The sequence below is a fragment of the Macaca nemestrina genome, chromosome 14 (genome assembly GCF_043159975.1).
Source record: "Macaca nemestrina isolate mMacNem1 chromosome 14, mMacNem.hap1, whole genome shotgun sequence".
Classification (NCBI taxonomy): Eukaryota; Metazoa; Chordata; class Mammalia; order Primates; family Cercopithecidae; genus Macaca; species Macaca nemestrina.
In genome coordinates this window covers 105,664,561-105,687,665 of record NC_092138.1, presented here as the reverse complement: position 1 = coordinate 105,687,665, position 23,105 = coordinate 105,664,561, and the positions used below count along the sequence as shown (strand labels likewise).

The following is a 23,105-nucleotide window of genomic DNA, read 5'->3' as shown; positions in this document are numbered from 1 at the left end:
CTAAGATTTTTAATTAAAGTGATCCATTATTATTAAATGTTAAGGAAAGATTTCCCTTAATTTTTTTCTGTTGAATGTTCTGAGTAATTTGAGTGTTAGTTCTGAGAAATGGTCCATGAAAAGGGTACCAGTTCAGTCACACTGGGGTCCAGGGGAGGGAAAGCTGTGTTTCGTTTCCATCTCCTTAAGATTCATTTAATGTAAGCTCTACGAAGTCCTGCATTGGAGAAACCTGGGTCACCTGTGCTTCCCATCTTGTTTTGCCCGAATCCCCTTTAATTCTGTGATAAATCTTAGCGTTCTGAGATAGCAGTGTTTCCTGGAACACACTTTGGGAAATGCCGTTTTGGAGGAAAGGGGGAAATTGTGTGTACAATGACTAAATCACTTTTTTAGAGACAGATTTACTCACTGGCAAATGTATTCCGGAGGTCACAGTAAGTGGAAAGAATAACTAATAGAAATGGCTTCCTTGATCACTATACTCACTGTGAAAAGAAGCTTAGATGTCAGGGGATTCTGTCATAAAAGAAGTGGATTACTCTTTGATGAATGAGTTAGGAGGTCACCTTGGGTCTGTTCATCGATTTCTGATTCACAGTTACCTTTAGTCAAACATTCCAGTTTTTACTCAAGTTTGAAAGGTGTCTTTAATAAATAGAATTGTGTAATATGTGGGCTCTTAACAGGTTTGAATTGGAGATTGACTCACATTTTTTTCCCTCCATATGTTCCAGTCCAAAAAAAAGAGAAAAAACTCAGTCAAACAAAGAACTTAGTACACTTTTTAAAACATGTGATTCAGGAAAGCTTATAAAAGGGTAGGTACAACCTACACATATGGGAAATGGATGATTACCCTGTAAAATTGGTGAACGTTTCCCCTGGGCCATTGCTCCAGCAGGACTCTGCCTCTTGGGATGTCAGAGGCTGAGATCAGTAACATGTTTTAGTTGGAATGTATTTCTCTTGAACCCAGGACTCTTTTTTTCCCCCTCTGGTTAAAAGAATTATGACACAGATGATAGGAAATCTGCCTACAACTGGCTTAATTGTTTGCAAGATTTTAGTCACCAGATTAGAACAGGAAGAGAGTTTTTATTTAAAGAAACAGAATCTACCTCCTGCACCAGGGCTGAAACCTTCTCTTATCCAAAAGTCATTGGGAAGGTTGGGAAGCAAGAGAGGCTTCTATTTTCTCTCTCTCTCTCTCTCTCTCTCTCTCTCTCTCTCTCTCTCTCTCTTTCTGTGTGTGTGTGTGTGTGTGTGTGTGTGTGTGTGTGTGAGAGAGAGAGAGAGAGAGAGAGGCAGAGAGAGACAGAGACGGAGAGATTGTGATGGCTAAGCATGGGGTGTGGGAGAACAAGATGTGGGTAACTGGGGTATCCGTTTGGGCCATGGACCCATCATGCTCATCAGACCTTGAATGGCCACCCTTGTGGAAGGGATGACAGGGCAAGGGGGGCATCTGAGCCAGGGAGTAGGGTGTTGGAGCCTGAGGGAGAGAAGGATGTTTGTGTGGGAGCATGGTGGTAGAGGCTCAGCATGGGATGTCAGAACTCAAATAGGATCCAGAAGAATCCATGTGAGAAGGGAGGCAGTAGCTGTGGCCCAGTGCTGGTGTATTGGATCCTGAGGTAAGGAAGGCATTTGTGTGAGGGGTTGGACAGTAGAGACCCAGCCCTGGATGTCTGTGTCGGGGAGAGGAGGGAGGGCATCTGGGTAGGGAAGGAGGCAGGGATGGCAATAGAAGAGTGGTTCCATACAAATAACCAAATATAAAAAGAAAATACAGGCAAGTTTTTTCACTTTTGTAGGATGATGTCACAGATATGTAGAGGGAGAAAACTAGAATAATTTCTATGTTGGATTGGAATAGGAGCCATTGGTATGAACCCATGGTTTTCAATATGGGAAGATGGATATAGAAATAAATAGATATGTGAAGTGCCTATTGTGGTTCCATGTGTGTATTATATATTATCTGGCTCCACTGACTGAAAGGGCCTGGCATAAGCAATACTAAGGAGCAGTGAGCACACGTGGTGCCCAGATCTTGGTTTCTAAATACCATTGTCCACTAAAAGAAACCAGGACTCATTGAAGAAAAAACCTGATTCTGGGGCTGAGGCAGGGAAAGTATAAGATGAACCTGAAATATCTTTTGTGCCAAAAAGTAAGGAATTGCTAAAAATATGATGGGAACATGTCAGAAGGGCACAAAAGCAGTAAGAGGACTCCCACTAGTCATATCTGGAACAAGTTGAACATCAAAACGAATTAGGATAATAAAGGATTATAGTACACTGAATAAAACAGGAAACCATGGGCCCATGGTAATAAAAATAAGTAAATGGATACATTGAAAGTTTGAGGAATGGGATATTTACATAGAGTGTCAATCCACAAAATGGTTATCTACTGTAAAGAGAAAGAGTAATGTTACTGTAGAGATATCAAATGAATTAATCAGTTGATGAAAGCAAACATCATGAGTAAAGGGATATTGAAATCAGACATTAGACAGAACATTAGACAACTGAAAGTTATTCTACAAAATGAGTGGTCTCATTGTCAAGGCTGTACAAATCTAGAAAAGACTGAGGAACTGTTCCAGACTGAGGATGAGTAGAGGGTTATAACTACTAACTGCAACATGTGATTCTGAAGTGGATTGTTTGCTGTCAAGGATATTATTGGCACAGTTGGCAAAACTTGAGGATGAGGTGGTAATTCTGCATCTCAGTGTTAATTTCCTCTTTATTATGATTCTCTTAGTTTGTTTTCTGCTGCTATAACAGAATACCACAGACTGGGTAATTTATAAAGAAAATAGATATATTTGGCTCACAGTTCTGGAGGCTGGGAAGTCCAAGAGCCTGGTGCTGGCATCTGGTGAGGACCTTCTTGCTGGGTCATAACATGCAGCACTCAAGACAAGAGACACAAGATAGGGGCCAAATTTATCCTTTATCAGAAGCCTACTCTCACAATAATGGCATTAATTCATGACATAATCACATCTTAAAGGTCCTGCCTCTTAATACTGTTACAATGATAATTAAATTGTCAGCACATGAACTTTTAGGGGGATACATTCAAACCACAGCAATGATTAATTGTGATTTAGGAGAATGCCCTTGTTTGTATCTGTGGATGGTGGAGCATAATCTTGGCAGCTTATTCTCAAATAGGTCAGGAAATAATAAAGTTTTTTTTTTTTAACAGTTTCTACAACTGTTCAGTAAGTTTGAGATTGTTTCAGAGCAAAACTAAGCACATGCGTGCGCGCACACACACACACACACACGTTCATCTCTCTCCTCTCTTAGAAGCTTGTTTGATTTGTCAGAGCTCAGACTGAAACAAGCTTGTAGTCTGGGTACATCTTCTTTTTCCTCTCCTTAAATTCACTACTTAAAGAAAGCTGTAGTGAAGCCAGGAGGGCTCTGGAGCCTGCATTTCACCCCATAGCTGTGCAACTTACTAACGGGCTGATTTGAGACAAGTTGCTTCACCTTTTGGAGCCTCAGTTTTCACATTGTTGAAGTGGGTAGTTGGGAGGATCAAATAGAGGATAAATAGATACAAATATACACTTATCAGTATTATATTAGCACAAATAATTACACAGGGTGGGAGAAATAGCATTTGGATAATTCTGTGAGCAGTATTCTTTTGAGCATTTTAGAGGTGAATCCATTTTCAATCAAATAATTTGTATCGCTTTGTATGTCATTATGTTGCTCAATTTCACGAATTAGAATGCATAGCCACCATCCTATATTGCATGCTGTTGTACTTAGTTCATTTCTAACTTTCCATAATTGGAGGCTGCCATGTGTACCCAGTGAAACTCAATAAAATTAATTGAGGGTAATGATGATGAAGACAAGATCTATAGTGTCATCGTTATTTCTCCAACCACCCCCGCCCTGTAAGCTAGGATTGTTTGCATTTAAAAGTTGTTGCTATGGAGTTTAGGGGATAGATTTGCTGAGAGCTTATGGTATATGATCCATAAAAGGCGGTCATGGTAGGTGTCTCACTGAGTAGAAAATGTCAAACTTGGTGTAGGAGGATCTATTTGGCTCTTATGTTTGAGGCATACGCAGAGTCTTTTGTCAAACCCTATGTGAATATCAAACCTATTTCTGTACTGGGGCCAGCATCTCCCCAACCCCCTCAGTCATGTGTGCCCAGACCTCCCTGCAGGTATCTTACTAAGGGCTGAGCCTTGCTTTTGTTACTTAGGCCTTTTATTTCTTTCAGGAAAATCAGTGGAATGAGCTTCTTGAAACTCTGCACAAACTTCCCATCCCTGACCCAGGAGTGTCTGTTCATCTCAGCGTGGTAAGTGGGGCAGAGTATTAGCCATCACTGAGAACCCATTTCATTATTGACAGTAAGAAGGAAGTAGCTGAACAGGATTGTATTTTGTCACCTTTACCTACCCTACCCCTACCCCCAAATACTCTGATACCTCTGAGCTCAAGATAGGCCAGGGAGCTGAATTTCTTCCTTTCTCTGAGATTCTATAAGAAACAGACACGTCCTAAATGTCCCTAGGCTCCTCTGTAGCCATCATGCCATCACCAGCATCTCTTGGATCACAGATGCTGGGCTGAAATAGGATACCTGGCTCCGCCTGCTTCTTCAGTTCCCTGTCCCAGTCTCCCTGTATCACCCTTGCCCTGCAGCACTGCTGTGCGTGTCCCTTTGCTGAAGCCCATCCTGCACCCTCAGCTTTCAACATTTCCTCTCCCCTGTTTGCCAGAGTAACACATATTCATCCTTCAGAACTCAACTCTGATTTTATTTCCAGAGAAATCCTCCCTTGATACTTCATAGGTTTTTCCAAGTTTACCTCCTTCGCCCCAAGCATCTTGCATACTTTGTGGTACTTAGTTACACCCTATTGGCATGCATCCTTTTCCTATCCCCCTCACTGGACTGTGTGTCCCTTGAGGACAGAGAGGGAGAGTGCTTAGTGTTGTTCCTGGCCTACAGTAATAGTTTCTTTGAATGCCTATAAATATATGCTGCTACTACATGTTCTGCACTGTGCTCTGAAATACCAATTGGGAGATTTCCATCCTAGTCATTGTCTTGCCAATGACCTGAGTGACCTTAATCAGGACCTTTAACCTTGTGGGCTTCAATTTCCTCATCTGTCAGATAAGGCATCAGAAGAGGTGTAGGAGATCTTTTCCATATTTTGGTTCCAGGAATTATCTAATTCCCTAGGTCAAACCCTCAAGCCCTTGTCACTACCTTCATCAGAATTCTCAGATGGATATAGTTTGACCAAGTATTGATTATTATCCAGGGGCTATTTCCCTTATGTCATGGGACCTGAGAATTTTAAGAGTTTTGTCTTTCATCTTCATTAGAACCTGGTACAGTGTTGGTATTCAGTGGTGGAAAGGTATCTCCTCTCCTAAAGAAAATTAATATCCCTTATAGGTTTTTTCAGAATGATGATAAAATTGAAAGCAGTGTTACTACCAGTAGTTAATAATAGATCTACTCTTTTAGTAAGTTCCTAATTTATACTAAATATGTATCTCTAATATTCAAAACAAGTCTACAAAATAGATATTAACATTCCCATTTCATGGATGAGATTTCAAGAGGAAAAAATACTTGCCCTTCCAAGGTCGTGTGGTTAATAAGAGATAAGACTTGAGTTTTCAAAGCCAGGGCTAACTTCAAGCCTATGTTCTTCCCACTGTGCCATTCATGTGGAAGGAGAGGGAGAGAAGGAAGGAAGAAAGAAAAAAATGAATTTACAGAGACTTTTGCCCATTTTAATAGAGCATAGGAAAGAAAGAAACCTTGTTACAAAAATTCTCATACGGCAGGGGAGACCATCTGGAAAAGATGAACAAATGAGCTTTAAACCTGCCCCAGTCCTTGCTGTATGGCTAAGCAACCCTGCCTTTGTCTCTGTCCTTTTTCCTAAGCAGCTTGATCTCACCACTTCAGTCCATAATGACATCCGACAGGTAGCTGTGGAGTAGCCTGGCTGGGTCACCAGCTGCTGGGGAGGAAGATCCTCTCCTTCCTAAGAATGGCTGCTCAGGCAGTGTGCATGCCAGGCCTCAAGGACAAGCCATCTCAGGGGCAGCAGGAACTGCTGGGGTGGCGCAGCTGTTTCATGCCAGTGGTTTCTAGGAATGTTTCTGACCTCCCCTGGTCCCCAGCATTTCATGGGCAATGGAGCAAGACAGAATCTCAAAGGACAGCCTGGGGACTACTTGGTTTTGGAATTGTGTTGGCTCACTATTTACTATCAATTGCATCTATAAAGGCAGATATTTTTTTCTTTCCTTTTCACTGGGAATTCCTCTCTCCATATTGCGTTTCTGATTTTGAAGGGCCACTCTCATCTAGGTTATACATCCTGAAATGTTGATAAAATTGTAATCCTGGACTTTTTGTCTGTAGTCACTCTCTGCAAGAGTATATTTCTATGTGTCTTATATGAGTGATGATAAAAATAGTAATATGAACTAGCAGTTCAGGGCAATAATAATTTTATATTAAAATACCATTTATTGAATGGTGGGCATTTCATATATATAACATTTATTCTTCACAACAGTTTTGAAGTAGATAATATTCCCATTTACAGATTCAAAAACAGGTTCTGCGCTATTAAGTGAATTTGCTGAGCTACATAATCACCACATGGCCATTTGTTACTGAACTAAACTTCTAGCCCTTTGGTATAGAAGTTGGTATCTCATGGAGTCATATTTGAACCTTGCATTTTACTTTTCCTGTTTTAATCCTCATTGTTGAATTAATCACTTACTAGTTTCCGTGCTACACCATCTCTACTGAAATACTTCATAGGTAGTATTTTGATATACACACAGATTTTGGAATAATGCATCGAAGAAGGCTTTTTTAAAGTTATCTATTTTATACTTTTTATTTTTTACTTTTTTATTTGTTTAAATCCCTTTAGCTGTCATCTGCACATAAAAAGCACAGGTATAACAGTCTGTCATGGTGGAAAGAGCACAACTCTGGTTACACAGATTTAGTTTTGGTCCATATTCTGCCACGCACTAGCTGCGTGACTTTTGACTGGCTACTTGACCTCTGTGAGCATTAATTTACCCATTTGTAATATGGAGATAATATCTATCTCAAAATTTGTTATGGGAATTAGAGATAACATTTACAGAGTACTAGACATAATGCCTTTCATGTAGCAGGTATTCAACAAATATCTGTTGAATATTGGACAAGTACCTTACACTATTATTGTTGTCATCATCATCATTATGATTGTCCCCAGGGCCTTTCATTTCAGAAAGCCTATACAACTCATTCTTCTAGACACCTACCTATTTTGCAATCACCCAAGAGTGGGGGTTGGGGTGCACAACATCTTGAAATGTCACTTGGGGGTCCAGGTTTGAACCTAGGCCATGGCTAAGCTGACCTTCTCTGCATGTGACCTTTCCTGGCCTTTGCACAATCCCATCTTTAATTGGCCGGCACCAAGCTCTTTCCGTTCCTGCTTGCCATTGTCTTCTGAGTCTTTAATAGCAGCAAAGGGTGTCATCAGTTCAGCCTGTTGTCATTTAACTCAGGGATGCATGCTTGTTACATATGGAGATGCCTCATTGGAAGTTCTTTGAAGAGGTCAAGTTTTCAACTCCACTGAGTCTCTAGTCAGGAGGCTTATGATGGAGTGGGCTTCGGGGGCAGAATTTCTCTACTCTTAGTCATCTGCAGTGGTCTCAGTTCCAGTGCTCCAGCAACTGGAGCTCTTCCGGACATCACTTAGGCCTTTGGGGCAGATTTTGGTCACATTTTGTAGATGAATATAATCTCAGATGCTGAAATGAGATGACAGGTTTGGTTGGTAAAAATCATCACTGAGTGAATCTGGTGATATTTTGTTCCTAGAATACACTTGCCTTACTGAACGATAAATTCTGAAACCAACGCCTTTCATGTGTTTAGCCATTTAACTTCTTTGAACTATTTATTTGTTTATTTATTTAGAGACAGAGTTTCGTTCTTGTCGCCCAGGCTGGAGTGCAGTGGCACGATCTCAGCTCACTGAAACCTCCGCCTCCTGGGTTCAAGCGATTCTGCTGCTTTAGCTTCCCGAGTATCTGGGATTACAGGTGCCCGCCACCATGCCTGGCTAATTTTTTTGTATTTTCAGTATAGGCGAGGTTTCACCATGTTGGCCAGGCTGGTCTCGAACTCCTGACCTCATGTGATCCACTTGCCTTGGCCTCCCAAAGTGCTGAGATTACAGGCATGAGCCAACACTCCTGGCCTGAACTCTTCACTTATATCTCCCAAAGAAGTTCTCCTCTCATAGGAAAGAACTCCATCTACCAGAGTGATGATTTAATGCATCTGGTTCAATCTGACATTATCCAAAGAAAATATTCCATGGGTGTTTCTTCTGAGTGAAACGGTTTCCTTATCTGAGTAAGAAAATATTTTCCAATCATTTACCTGAATTCTGAGTATGCAACTGTTAAACATTTTAGCAGAAATAAATCACTTTTGCTTTTCTTTTCTAGCATTCTTATTTTACTGTGCCTGATACCAGAGAACTTCCCAGCATCCCTGAGAATGTAAGTACTTGGGAAGAAAAAATTAAATTTTTATTCTTCTCTGTTTTCTGCTTATTTGTTTTAATAAATAAAGGATGTGATTTAAAGTATAATTACAAAAATTATGATTTTTAAAAAGAACACATTATAAAAACAAAAATAGAACTGAAGTATATTATAAAAAACAAAACAAATAGAGAATATTTGCAAAGTATAGAAAGTATAAAGACTGAGGGATTGTTATTCCTATTTCTCAAAGGTAATTATGTATTAATATGATATTTAATTCCCCCTTTTTAGAATGTATTTTTACATAGTTAAATCACCTATTATAAAAACATCTTTTCCATTTTCATTCACGTGACTTATTTTTGTCAACTATGTAATATTCTATTTACTCTGTAGTTTATTTAGCCATTCTCTCACTGTAGAACATTTAGATTGTTTCGCATTTCTGCTATTATAAGTGAAATGTTTCCATATAAAGAATTTTCCAAATAGAGGTTTATTAGGGTAGATCAACTCAAGCAGAATTACACTTCTACTTCTTACCCTTGTATATTTATCTTTCAGAGAATAAAGTATTTGTGGGCTAAGTATGAGGGCCTCCATCCCTACCTCCAAAGGACATAGGAGCAGTGAACTAGAGTGTGAGAGAGCAGAAGGTTGATGTTTGCCTTCTGAACAAGCTGAATGACATATCTAGTCTAGCGCTTGACATGTTTTCAAAATGTTTTACTATGATTATAAATAGTACTATGTAGAATCAGATAAAGAATGTCTACCACTTAGACACTTGATTACTTTTTTAAAATTGTGGTAACAAATACATAACATAAAATTTACCATGTTAATCATTTTTAAGTGTACAGCTCGGTAGTTTTGAATGCATTCATATTTTGTACAGTCAATGTCCAGAACTTTTTGTATCTTACAAAACTGAAACTCTGTACTCATTAAACAATTCCCCATTACCCTCTCTCTGCAACCCCTGGCAACCACCAATCTGCTTTTTGTCTCTATGAATTTGACTACTCTCCATATAGTACTTCACGTAAGTGAAATCATACAATATTTGTCCTTTTGTTCTGAGTTATTTCACTTAGCGTAATGCCTTCAAAGTTCATCTGCATTGAACCATATGTCAGGATAGCCTGCCTTTTTGAGGCTGAATGATATTCCATTGTATGTATAGACCACATTTTGCATATCTGTTCATCCAGCAATAGATGCTTGGATCAGTAGATATTGTTTTTACCCTTTGGCTATTATTAATAATACTGCTTTGAACATTGGTGTACAAATGCCTGGTTGAGTCTCTGCTTTCAATTCTTTTGGGCGTATACTTGAATGCTTGATTAGAAAAGTACTGGAATATGTGGTATACCTTTTCATAACTACTGTAGATTCACAGAAAGGAAATTTTTCTAAGGGTTGTCTATAGAACAGATTACAAATGTCAAGTGATCAAATGTAACGAATGAAGTTAGGCTGTAGTATTGTGATTAGATAACAGTCTTGATAAGTTGGGATTATCAAGCATATCCATGTAGTGTATTATCTGTATGATCAGACTGGTAGAAAATATTGCATCCTTTTCATTTGACATTAATTAATAAAAAATTCAGACCAGAGTTCCCATTTCAGCAACAATAGATAACATTGATTGAGTACTACTACTCGAAATATGGTATATTTGGTACTTTTCTCCATTTTCACATTTAGCTCTCTCAACAAGCTTACATGGTAACTACCATAATTATCTAATATAAGGAAACAGAAGCCCTGAAAATTTAAGTCACATATTCAAGATCCTACAGGAAATAAATGATAAAGTTAGAATTCAAGTATTGGTCTTTCTGGATTCTTGAGACAGAGCTCTTACATACTGTGCTATACTTTGAGCCCATGATTTTTACCTTTCATCTCTCAGAGAATTCCATTGAAATGATGAGCAAAAGGAGAAAACTATTTCCCTAATGACAGAGGAAGCTACCATGAGCCAGAAAGTTTGGGAATTTGCATAATATAAAGGAGATGATTACTGATAGTTGCAGTCAATTCAGTATAGACAGTGGAGAAATCCAAAAAGAAGTGGGAAAGTAGTGCAGGAAGAGCAGAAGCAGAGGCTGTGAAGGAGGCTACTGAAGGATTATTTTAAAATGCCATGGGACGTTTACAAGAATTGATCATGTACTAAATCATACCAAAAATTTCAAAATAGAGCATATTAAACTCTCACAGGTCACTGTCTTTTATAGCAGTGAATGAAAACTATAATAATAATTAAAGATTTAAAAATATTCATCTATTTGAAATAGCAGTTGGATCAAAGAAGATAAAAATTGAAATTAGTTATTATTTAGAAATTAATGACAATGAGGACACTAAACAAGTACCTTAGGGATGTGACCAAAACCACACTCTGGAGAAAATTCATAGCTTTGAATGTTTTTATATAAATAAGAAATTTAGAAAACAATGAACTTGACTTTCAAGAAGCTAAAAAAAAAAAAAAAAAAAAAAAGAATAGTAATAAAAAATAACCAAAACTAGAAAAAGAAGTAGTAATTTAATTTATTAGGGAACATTGTTAAAGTAAAATTGAAAAATAGTACTTTTTAAAAACTGAATTTGTGAAAAGAATAAAATTTTAAACTTATTTGATAAATTTAAAGATTGTGAAAAGAGAAAATTTCTAGAAAAAGACAAATGATAGTTGGCTTGAGAAATAGGCAATATAAATATAGAATGATAACTTGAAAAGATTAATAAAGCTATATTGCAATCTCCATCCTTTGAAAAATCTGTCAGGTTTAGGTGGTTATATAGGTGTTTCAGGAACAGATAACTATTACTTAAATAGTACCAAATCATAGGAAAGGTATGTGTGTATGTATATCATACAACAGTGGAAGAAAAATCAAGCATAATCCCCCATCTCAGAGATCTATTTCTGAGTTTTTTCATCCTTCCTTTTTATGACATGTAGTTTTCAAACTATGCCACCGGGAACCCCAGTGTTGCTTTGGGAGCCCTGGAAGGCCTCACAGGTAGATGGCTAACTGATCAGAGCATTGGATCCCTGCTCCTGTTTTATTCAGAGCAGGTTAATTTCCATTGCTTACATTGGGGGTTGAGTAATACTTTGTTTGAGACAAAAGTATTCTTTTAATTTTTTTGTTAAGTTTCGAAAGTTACATTTTTGAAAGCACACAAAATGTATACACTTTGTATTTGTTTTTCTTATAACAATGTACTGTGAACATCTATCTATGTCATTAAAAATTCTTCACAAATATTTTGTTGAAAAAAATTAATACTAATACATAGAGAAAAAAATGAAAGGCCCCCCATTACCACCATCCGTCCCAACCCCAATCCCACTCTCCCTCAAGTGTTTGATGAAACCTTTCTCTAGGAATTTAGTGTTATATGTGTGAGTACCTGTGTGTGTTGTAGATGATTTTTAAACATAAATATGATGCTATTTTTTGGTTTAATGTATTCTAAAAGGTGTTCATATCTACCTGCTTCATCCTTTTTAATGATATACTTATTTAGTGGTATTTTTATTCTTATGAAAGTAATGCGTATTAATGGCTTAAAAACATGTAGTACTACACAGTCGTTGATGACAACCAGCAATTTTCAAGTTGCCCAGCTACTTTCAAGTTTTTAGCAGCTGTGTTTCCATCTGTATTTTTGAATAACTTATTCATATTGCTAAATCTTTTTTTTTTTTTTTTTTTCGGTTACAGATATCACTTACTGATTTTCCTATAGAAGATGAGTTTTGGTCTTTTACCATCTATAACCCTCCCCACCCCGAAACACACAGAATAGCATTCTCTCAGTCACATATTTCCCCTCTCTCATTCTTTCTATACCTTTAGAGCATTTTTACATTAAATCAGAAGTTACTGTTTACATTTTAATGAGCATGCTGAAGCAGTTAGTAGATTACCTTTCCTTTCTTATACAACTTTTTGTCACATAAGCGTTCTTGGGTTTCACATATTTCTCATTCTTGATTTTATTCCCTCGTTTTGGTGAAACATGTGCCAGTAGTTTTCTTGAGAAAGTACTTGTTAGAGGCAACATTTTTAGACCTAGCATGACTAAAAAGAACTTCCTCCTCCTCTTTTTGAGACAGAGTCTTGCTCTGTCGTCCAGGCTGGAGTGCAATGGCACAATCTCTGCTCACTGCAAACTCCACCTCCTGGGCTCAAGCAATTCTTCTGCCTCAGCCTCCCAAATAGTCATGGCTACTGGTACCCACCACTATGCCTGACTAATTTTTGTATATTTTAGTAGAGATGGGGTTTCACCATGTTGGCCAGGCTGATTTTGAACTCCTGACCTCAAGTGATCTGCCTGCCTTGGCCTCCCAAAGTGCTAGAATTACAAGCATGAGCCCAGTTTCTTTATTCTTCTTTTGATAGTTTGACTGGGTGTAGAACTCTAGGTTGGAAATTACTGTGTCTTCCAAACTTTGAAGATGTTTCTCCACTGACTTCTAGCTTTGCTGTTGCAACTAAGAAGTCTCAGCCATTCTGATTCCTGAGATTTATTTATTGTAACCATCCTTTGATGGTCTCTCCTGGTATCCTGAAATTGCAGTGATGTGCCTTGCTAGGGGCCTGTTTTCATCTATTGTGCTGGGCGCATGGTGGTTCCATTTAATCTGGAATCTCATGTCCTTTAGAGCTGAGAACTTTTCTCACATTATTTCTTTGAAAAAATACTACTCTTCATTTTTCTTTCTTTCTTTGGGGCCTCTGTGATAGAATGTTAAATCTCCTGTACTGCTCCTCAAATTTTCTTGTTTTTTCTCTCCTATTTTCCATCTCTCTCTCTTAGTTTTCTCTCCACTTTCTTCAGCGAATCTTTCCACCTTTGGAAATTTACTTCTGCCATTATATTAATATTTTCACTCATCTGTGAGACTGTTATTTATAGATTTTAAAAATTTGTCTTCTCCTTGTATTATTTTCTTGCTCAATATTCCTATCTTCTGTTTGTTTTGTTCCATAACTTTGACTGTAGAGCCTTTCCTCAAATGGCTGGCCCATCACATTTAAGAGTGAGGCATTAAAAAGCTGACTGGATGCTCTGTCAGTCATTTCTGGAGCTTGGAACTAGTGTGGCTATTTTCGGGGCAGGGGCCTCTCAAATGTCAGTATCAGAATCTTTTCCTTTGGATTGGTCTGTTTTCTTTGCCTTGGGAGTATATGCTTTAATACCAGTGTTCTGGAAGCTGAGTAGGAATGGTGGGTTATGACATGTCAACATCTAATATGTATACCTTCATTTAATACTCATTTCCAGTGTAAGGCTTTATTGCCTGTCCTCAACCATACCTGGTGTCCCCAGGCCTTTCTGGTTCCATTCTTCTAGAAAGTAAACACATATTCCTCTGGAGAGGTGCAGGAAAGTCTGTTGACAAGCTCAGTGAACTGGGAGAGGAGATCCTTGGGATTGAATTACTCCTATTTTTATTTGCACCCCCTCTCCTAGCCTTCAGAGATTCTGGGTGTCTCCAGTTCCTTTTTGGAATTGTTTTTGTGCTATGCGTTGGGCTGAATGCTCAGTGCTGTGCCTGCCTACCTTATCCGTAGCTTTCAGCTTTTTTTCTCAACCTCAGTCACATGCTTGTCAGCTTGGGCCAGATCATTCTTTGTTGAGTGGGGCTGTTTTTTACATCGTAGAATATTTAGCCTTGGTGGGCCCTACTCACTACATGATGGTAGCACAGTCCCCTCCAACTGTGACAACCAAAAATGTCCCCAGGCATTACCAAATACCCCCTGGGGGACTAATGGCCCCAGGTTGAAAACCACTTCTTTAGTCACATCTGCTTTTTGGCTTTCAAAAATTTGATCTCTTTCTTCCATTACTAACTCTTCTCCAGTTTTTTGGCATTTGTGCCTTTTAAAATTCTTTTACTGTGACTTTTTCTGGGAGGGTGGTATCAGGAGAAAGAAAAGATAAATGTACGTTTAATTCACTGTATTTGTTTTAACTATGCTTTCCCTACTAATAGACATTTATATTTTCTACTATAAATAATGTTATGATAAAAATGATTGCCTAGGTTAGGTACATTAAATTTTTTTTTCTTTTAAGAACAAATAATTTCTTAAGAACTTGATTTTAAGGTACCTGGAAGTTCTGATCATTTCTAATTTTTCAAAACTGCAATTGAGATTAGGAAGTTTTTTTTAAAGTCCTCTCATACCCTTACCTCCAAAGCCTGTCTATACTGTATGCTACCTCTCCTGCCCCCACTATTTAAAAAATTTACATTCCTTCTGCTGGTTTTGCCACTAATGAACCAATTCCCTGTGCATGACCCATTGTCCCTAAATCCTCCTTTGCAAACCAGTAAAAGGCTAGCCTTGTTTGTTTCTAAGCGGAATGGTAATACCAATCTGCCAGACTCCTACCGTACATGATTCCACTTTAATCCTTAGAGCTACTCCGAGAGGGGTAGACGTGAGCCCCGTTTTAGACAGGGAGCCCAGAACCCATAGAGCTGAGGTGGCAAGGTCTGCTCGTAAGCAGGGTGTAGCGACCCAGGTTTGTAAGGTTTTGTTCCTGTTGTACCCCACTGCCTCCCTGGAATTGACGTGTTCTATTCATGAGGAAGAAAAAGGAAATGATTTTTAAAAAAATATAGCAAATTACAAAATGAAGCAGGAAAGCCTTTCCTCTAAGGAGAATCTGAACTTTTGTAGGACCAATTTGTGTGGTTTTTGTCATAGAATCACTATTGAGCTCTAGCCATGTTCAAATTTGCATATTAATCTCTTGATAATTTTTCAAGGATTAATTTAAAATTACTAAATTGCTGCATTGCAAATTGAAACAAGCAATAACTGTGGGGTTGTTATTCCTTTATGATCTGGTGTAGTGGAAAGAACATGATTTTTAGAGACAACCAGACTCTGGGCTTCACTACCCTGGGACCCTGGGGCAATTTCTTGGAGCCTCTAGGTCCTCATCTACAAAAGGAAAATGTGAGAAACTCATGAAGTATTAAATGTAGAGTCCAAAGACAATGTCTGGTGTGATAGAGATGCTGCTTTCAGTGGTCTGTTTCTTTTTCTCCTTTTCTTGGCTCTCTCATAATTCTAGTCTTAACCTCCCTTGAGATCTGAGTTGTGGCTGAGGGCTGAAGAACATTATTCCTGGAGTACATCTTTTCTAGGTTTTTGCTCATATTTCATGGTTATGGAGATTAATTATTTTCCCTTCATGGGGCATGTATTTCACAGAGCCTTGAAAGTGTCTTAGCAGGCCCTTTTCACACCAGAATGTCTGAAGCTTGGAACTGGTGTGGCAAATGGAGCCCAGGGCTCCACTGCCTGTAATATAGATGGTTTATAAATATTTATTGATTATCTCCTCTAAGGAACATAAGCAACAAAAAGGATAAATAGGCTTTGGGATATGGAACTTAATAATGTTCTATCACCAGATAATCCTGTTCTCCCGGACAGCTTCAGAGAAGTGTTAGTGTAAAAAGACGAAGGAGCTGGTGTTTATTGAGCATCTACTGTGGACCAGATCAGGCACTGTTTGTTATGTTCTGAAATCTTCACAACAGCCTTATAGTATGGTTGTTATCTCTGTTCTGGAGAGGAAATGAAGCCCAGAGATGTGAGGTAACTTGCCAAACCAGGAAATGCTAAAACCAGGATTCACACCTGTCAGTATGATCCAAGCATTGAGATGCTGCTGGGTCTGGGCCCTGGCTCCGTGGCTCCCCCTACCCATCTAAGAAATTGCTCATCATACGTGTAAGTTATATAATTAATTGTATGAATGTTTGGTAAAATGTCCTCTCTTCTTCTCTAAGGACAGGGATCAGTATTTTTTGTTTCACTGTAGCACTATACCCAGAACAGAATAGATGCCCAATATGTATTTATTGACTGAACGAATGACTGAATGAATGAATTAACATTTGGCGCCGCCCCCCCCTGCCCAGGAGAAGAAGAAAGAACAATTCCTTTCAGTTGGCTTTTGGGCCAATTTGTCTCCCAGACATTAATCAAAAGCAAACGTAAAAATTTAATTCTTTTCCCTTTCAGATCCCCATTGAAGTTAATTCTGATTATTTCTACAATTTCTTTGTAAAAATATTTTCTTTCTTTTCAGTGAAAAACTATCACTCTGTAATTGCTCATCAGGGTTTTCTCTGTCTATCAAGATAACACATGTAGGAGTGAATTTTATGCAGGCAATAATTAAATGAGCATAAATCTTTATAAATTTTAAACAGTTGACCTGCATTTTAAAAAAGTCACAGATCATGAACAGTTATATAGTAATAATTACATTGTAAACCAGCTGTATAAAGGATTTTTTTTAAGTGTCCAGGTTTTGAAGTTTACTTTTGATTAATGGATAATCATATAGACCTTCATTTGGAATATTAAACAAACCTGTCTTAATTATCTAGTTGGTGTCATACCAAGTGGTTAATGATGCGAGGAAAGCAGTTAGAATGGACAGTTACATATAACATTGCCCAGACTCCACTTTGTCAAAAGATGCGCCATGATATAGAAAAGATTTATGAACTCATCGTGACTTTCAAACATAAACAAAGTTGAAGTGGTAGTAGAAGACCTATTATCAAGAACTGTGATTATAGAGAATTCCATTGTTGCTCTTAAGAGTTGTCAGGTAATTGTTTATTCTAATGGTTTTTCCATTCACTTGGAGGGATGAAAGTTGACCTCTGGGTAAACTCTGCTTTCCTTTCTAGAATACACTTCTCTGATTTGATTGCTTATGTGAATTTCTGGGATTCTTTCTTAGGCAGATTGTTTTAGATTCCAAATTTACAGTTACCTTTAAAGAATCCCTCCCAACTAAGGTTAGTTAAATTCTTAAAAAAAGAAATCAGTTGAGGGTTTTAAAAATGTATATTATGGTAAAATATAATTTGAACAGGAGTTATTTCAGTAAACAAGACCCACTGACAAAACCAAGCCTCTTGCCTTGGAAGCTGCCTTCAGACACAAGACATTAGGTCTTTATCATGTGTACCATGTATGAAGTGGAAAGTCACAAAGACTAATAAAATGACAGACAGTGGGGCGGACTAGCATCTGTTTCGAAGGCTCCAAGGAGTACCCAGCTTAGAGTCAGTTCTTTGGTTTGAGGATTATCTCATTTCCCTAAGGTATTGAACCTAAGACGCTTTCTCTCTAAGCCCCACTATATCCCCTCCCATCCCCACCCCACTCCAACTCACCCCATCGCCACCACCCCCACCTGCTTCATAACCTCAGGCATAGATCACAGTGAGCCTCAAGTCTCCAGCCACCTGGATTGGTACAGGAGCCAGCAGGGACAGCTATAAGGGAGCAGCCATTATGAGGCTTCTCCTGGGAGGATGGGGGTTTTGCCAGGTGCCATTCCCTTTCTCTTTGTCTGGATTTAGAGCCACAGGGGTTTGCACTGGACCTGACGCTTACCAATGTTTCTTTGCAGAGATGAGAAGTGGAAGCCAAGAGTCTAAGGAGCTTGTGCGTTGCAGGCTTCTTCTGAAGTGCACCTTGCAGGCTGCTCTGTCCAGAGACCTTCCTCAGATTTGAGCCCTTTCCAGCCTGGGTGGTGGATAGCTTTGTAGCTGTGCTACCCAGCCCTAGAGAGTGTGGCCAGAAGAGATGCTAGGTAGAGAGGCACATGCTCATGGAGACATAAATGTATGTGTAACTGAAATAATGTTTAAACTCCATGAGTAGGAAGGGAATATCCTCAAGCCTAAAAACTTACTGGCACTAAGAAAACCGAGACCTTTTGAGCACAGAAGCTGGGAATTAGTCCTCAAAGCAAGGTTTTCCTTTCCAAGTAGGTGAGTCACACAGAGAAGTAATTGGCAGAGAATGAAGAAAGTAGTTACTTAGGCTCAGCCATGGTGGCATTACAGCCCAGGACACTAGGCCTAGGACGAGGTGGCCAGGGACACCATGTTTGACAGGAATTATGGTACTTATAAGAAGTATTTATCCTTTATTAAAAGAATGGACTCTTCCTTTAAAAACCTATTTGGGCAAGTGGACAAGTATGGTGCATAGTAATCTGGAAGCCCAGGGGTCATTTGAGACTTTTTTCTCCTTCCCTCCATAAGCCTAATTCATCGCCAAGTCCTTTGATTCCACTTTGTAGATTTATCTGTGACATCCACACCCAAAGCTTTGACCTGAATTGGTATTTTAACATATATTTTAATCATTTCTTTCCCAGAATATGGCAGCAGCCTGTTAGTTGACTGTTCTGTCTCCTGTTTGCCCTCTTATCTGTCTCCCACAGAGCCTCTAGGAGGATTTTTCTGAAACACAAATAGGATCATGTCAGGATCCTTCAGCACTGTCCTGTCCCTAGCTCCCCTACCCCCTGCTCTCCCGCCCCACCTGCCCCTCACTCTCCTCCCTGCCTGTAGCTCCTGTCCCCACCCTGTCTTTGCCGCTGCCTGGAATATGCTTCTTCCCTCGTCCACTGAGTAAACCCCTGTTAGGAGGCCCAGACCAAATGTCTTCTCTGTCACACCTTCTCCAGCCTTCTCCTGCATATCCATCAAGGGGGCGAGGCTTCTCAGCCATGCCTGGAGTGTAGTCTCAACCATGGTACGTTGCATACTGGATTTCTGAGTCTAATGTCCCTCTCACCCCAGAGTAAGCAGGAAAATGGAGATCACAGTTAGTTTATCTCTGCAGGCCTAGCTCCTGGGAGGGTGCTAGGCACATAGGAGTTAAATAAGTGTGTGTTGATTGCCTGATTATAGGAGATAGAAATGAAAGGATGGGGACTTAGTCCACGGAAGAAGCAAAGGGCTGGGAGAGTGGTTTATCTCGTATCTTTTATCAGCAGAAGCTCGTAATGTGTTCTGGCTGTAGTCTTGACTGAGGACAGCCTGCTGCGGAAGCCCTCCCTTCTCCTATCCTCTGATCTTATCCATCGGAGAAATATGGTTGGCCTGGCTGTGAAATGAACACCTGCTTCTGTGTACAGCCCTCACCCCAGTTACCTGATAAACCACTAATTTATTTACATTTTTAATAAATGTAGCCACAGATACCATGAAAAGTCACCCCTCCCTCCTTCCACCATCCCCAGCTACTTGCCAGCCTTTGTGCAGTTTCCAGTGGCAGTTCTTTTTCTCTAGGTTCTTCGCCATTACTGAGTAATCAATCGCTTCATCCGACTCAGAGCCAGGTTTTCCAGAGTCACGTGCTACATTCTTCCTAATGTCCCACGTGGTCCATCTTCTTTGCTGGTGCGTTCCTCGCTGCACTGCTCTCGCCCGGGTGAGGGACCAGCGCCCTCAGCCATTGCTTCCTCCCTGCACCGAGCTTGCTCTCATCAAACTGCTGGATGATGGGAGAAGCAGCTTCACCCAACAGGACCTCAGTCTCATGGCAAAAACATACTTAAAAGAAATACTGAGTTACTGGAAGATGGGAACAATGGAAGCATACAGGGGAGCTTGACAAATGAGTTGAGGAAGTCTCCCGGGAGGAGGTGACATTGGAGCTGGGCCTTGAAAAGTAAGCAGGTGTCCTCAAGGAAGAGCGGGGCATTCGAGGCAGAGGACATGGCAGAAGTAAAGGCCTGTGGGTATGAAAAGGCATGGCAGGCCTGAGAGAGTAAGGATTGGTGTGGCTGGGGGAGGGAGATTCCTGACTCTATGGGGCCTGCTTCTGAACTGAGGCTTGGTGGGAGCTGCGAGTGCTCCCTGCAGCTGCTCCCGGGGCCCCGCTCTGCCCCACAGGTGCTCCCACGGCTGAGCGAGGTTCCCAGGGCTGTTGGCACTCCCACCCACTCCCACCCGCTCAGGCGGGTGGCATCCCAGAAGGAAAGAGGCAGGGGAGGAAGCAGATAAGAAAGACAGCTTCTGTTTAGACACAAATATCTTGGTAATCAGCACAGATGGGATGAGAAATACCAAAAAAAGTACATGACAGTTTAGAGAGAATTTGGCTAAATGTTACATATTTTTAACATACCTGTGTAGAGATTTTGGAACAAGCACCTGAGTCGCTCAGAATCTGATTGGAGATGGGGAACATGCCTCAATCAAATGGTGTTTTTATTTCAGAAATGTTCCCTTCTCCATCCACAAAAGTATCCTTGTGGTTTTTTTTTTTTTTCTCCCACCAAAATAAGGCGCAGGATTTGTCTCTGACGCTGTGTCTCCCTATTTGGACGGCAAGCTGTGTAACATATTTCTCCCCAGCGTGAAGCTTCTTGGCAGACTCTTGAGGCCACGTTTTGGTGGCTTCAGAGTTATCTTTGGATCTGTCAAAAGTGCTAATGGGCTTTCTGGCCTTCTTTAAGCTCCTCATTTCTATTTTCTTTTTACTTCCATCCTCTCCTAAAAGAAAAATTCATGTAATTCATCAGCAGTTAAGCTTTTTACCGAAATGCTCAGTGAAGGGCCTCGTATTTTTGTTTGTGAGGAGAGCTGTGCCATGTCACCATCTTCAGAGCAAACCCCACCCTTACATCATTAGCTCTGTGTTCCTCCGTCCAGTGGAGGAACCAAGATACACTGGTTGACTCCTTCTGACTGCCTTTGGTGTTTGCTGTTTTGTTTTTCACTGAGTTTGTTAAGAGGCAAGTTGGTGTGATGGTTAGGGTATGAGTTTCGGATTGAGGAGATGTAGTTTTGAAACATGGCTGTGCCCTTTCTAGCTGGGTGACCTTTAGAAGTCTACTGAGACTTCCTGAGGCTCAGTTTTTTCTTTTTTTTTTCCTCATCTGTAAAATGGAGATGATAATGCCTGTCTCAGGCTTGTTGGGAAGATCGGAAAGAACACCTGTTGCCTGCCACATACAGATCACTCCGTGAATGGGGTAACAGTAACTTTTAACAGAAGCATTTCCCTTTCTTTAGGCATACTTGATCTTGTTTTGTTTCTTTTTCCAAATACGAGTTTTACCTACAGTTTTGTGTGGAATACAAAGAGCCTGAATTTAGAGACAGACCCACTCAGGACTGAATCACGTCACATCCACTTACCTCACAACCTTTGTCAAATTACACAAATTCTCTGTGCCACTGTTTTCTCATCTTTATAGAGGGATAATAATACTTAGTTCAAGGAGCAGTTTGAAGATTAAGTGAAATGTTTAATAATAGATGTGAACCTTTCCCATGGTGGATGTGCGTAAGAGGGACAATGTGGTGGAAGGGAAAGCGCATAGGCCGTGGCGTCAGATCTGCCAGTTACTGACCTCTCCCAGACTTCTTTATATTGGAAAGAATAACGCCTCACTGGATTTTTGTGAAGACTGCACAATTACACATCCACAGTGTCTGGTACAGTGGCTGGCACTTGAGAGGTAGTTAGTATATAGAGCTATTAATTCAGTTGCTCTGTATTTATAAAGGTTGATGGTTAACCTGGTACTTCAGTCAAACAATAATAAATTATAAGATAAGTGCCCAGTTTTACTCCCAGCCCATAACATTGTTGAAAAGCACTTTATGCTATTTTGCATGTAAAATCCACCTGGTTTACTTCAATTTATGGGTTATAGATCTTTAATCATTATAAACTGCAACCCCTGGCAATAGCATTCCTTCCCTCCCCAAACCCTTTCATTTTCAGAGGATTATATTGTGTGGCATTGAAAACCTGTAACATTGAAGAAATTAGCATATTCATGTGTATTGTTAAAGTCAGGTGGGTATAGAATGCATTGTATAAATGAAACACATTCCATTTTTTTTCTGAAATCTGAAGAGTACCAATCTATAGTACTAATTAAAAGAATGAAGCCCAGGCTACAGGGGGCAAAAAAGCTAGTTAAAACACTGCTTTGTCACAACTTGCTGCTGTTTGTCTTCAGTTTTTTCTTCCCCCTTTTGAATGAAATACCTGGAAATTGTAAATGTTCAAAATTGCCTTAATTCCAGCTGAGCCGTTTTAGCGAATGTAAACTGTGAAGGAGGGGATACCAGCAGTGATGACAGGAGAGGAGCTCGCCTGGCCTTCGTGGGTGGCATCTCCTGGACAGAAACGGGCTCAGTGCCAGTAGCATTTTGGTCCCTGGGTACTTTGTTTTGCTTAGGCGTATGGCACAGCACATCGGGAAGGTTCTAGGATCTGGGGCCCAAAGATTTGAGCAGCAGTCCTGTCTTCATTGCTTATTAGACTGTTCCATCTTGGAGAATCTCTCTGAGTCTTGGTATCCTCATTTGTAAGATACATGTAGAATTCCTGTTCTGCTCACCTTTAGGAACTGACCTAAGTGCTATATGCAACCTCATGTTGTAATCACCACACAAAGATGTAATTGCTCAGGCTCCTTCCTCTCTAAGGTGTCTTCCAACTTTACTGTTCATGATTTTACACATGAGGGGGATTTGGCCTCCGGGGTAGAAAGAAAAGGACAGGGAAAGAAGAGAGTATACTTTCTCATTATTTTCTGTTTCTTATGCTCTTATTAGATACTGTTATAATAAGAAGAAACAAAATCAGC

The 23,105-nt window shown here is 39.8% G+C and overlaps 1 protein-coding gene across 14 annotated transcripts in view; it reads left to right on the top strand.

Moving 5' to 3' along the window:
* Positions 1-23,105, top strand: part of LOC105463895 (DENN domain containing 1A) — a 547,224-nt gene that overhangs the window by 253,784 nt on the left and 270,335 nt on the right. For all 14 annotated transcript variants that reach the window (XR_011612854.1, XM_071078302.1, XM_071078304.1 and 11 more), the window contains 2 exons: positions 4,273-4,353; positions 8,565-8,618. Coding sequence is in view for 13 of the 14 variants with exons in the window: in XM_071078302.1 (XP_070934403.1) it covers positions 4,273-4,353; positions 8,565-8,618 (135 nt within the window). In the remaining variant the exon portion in view is untranslated. The remainder of the gene's footprint in view (positions 1-4,272; positions 4,354-8,564; positions 8,619-23,105) is intronic.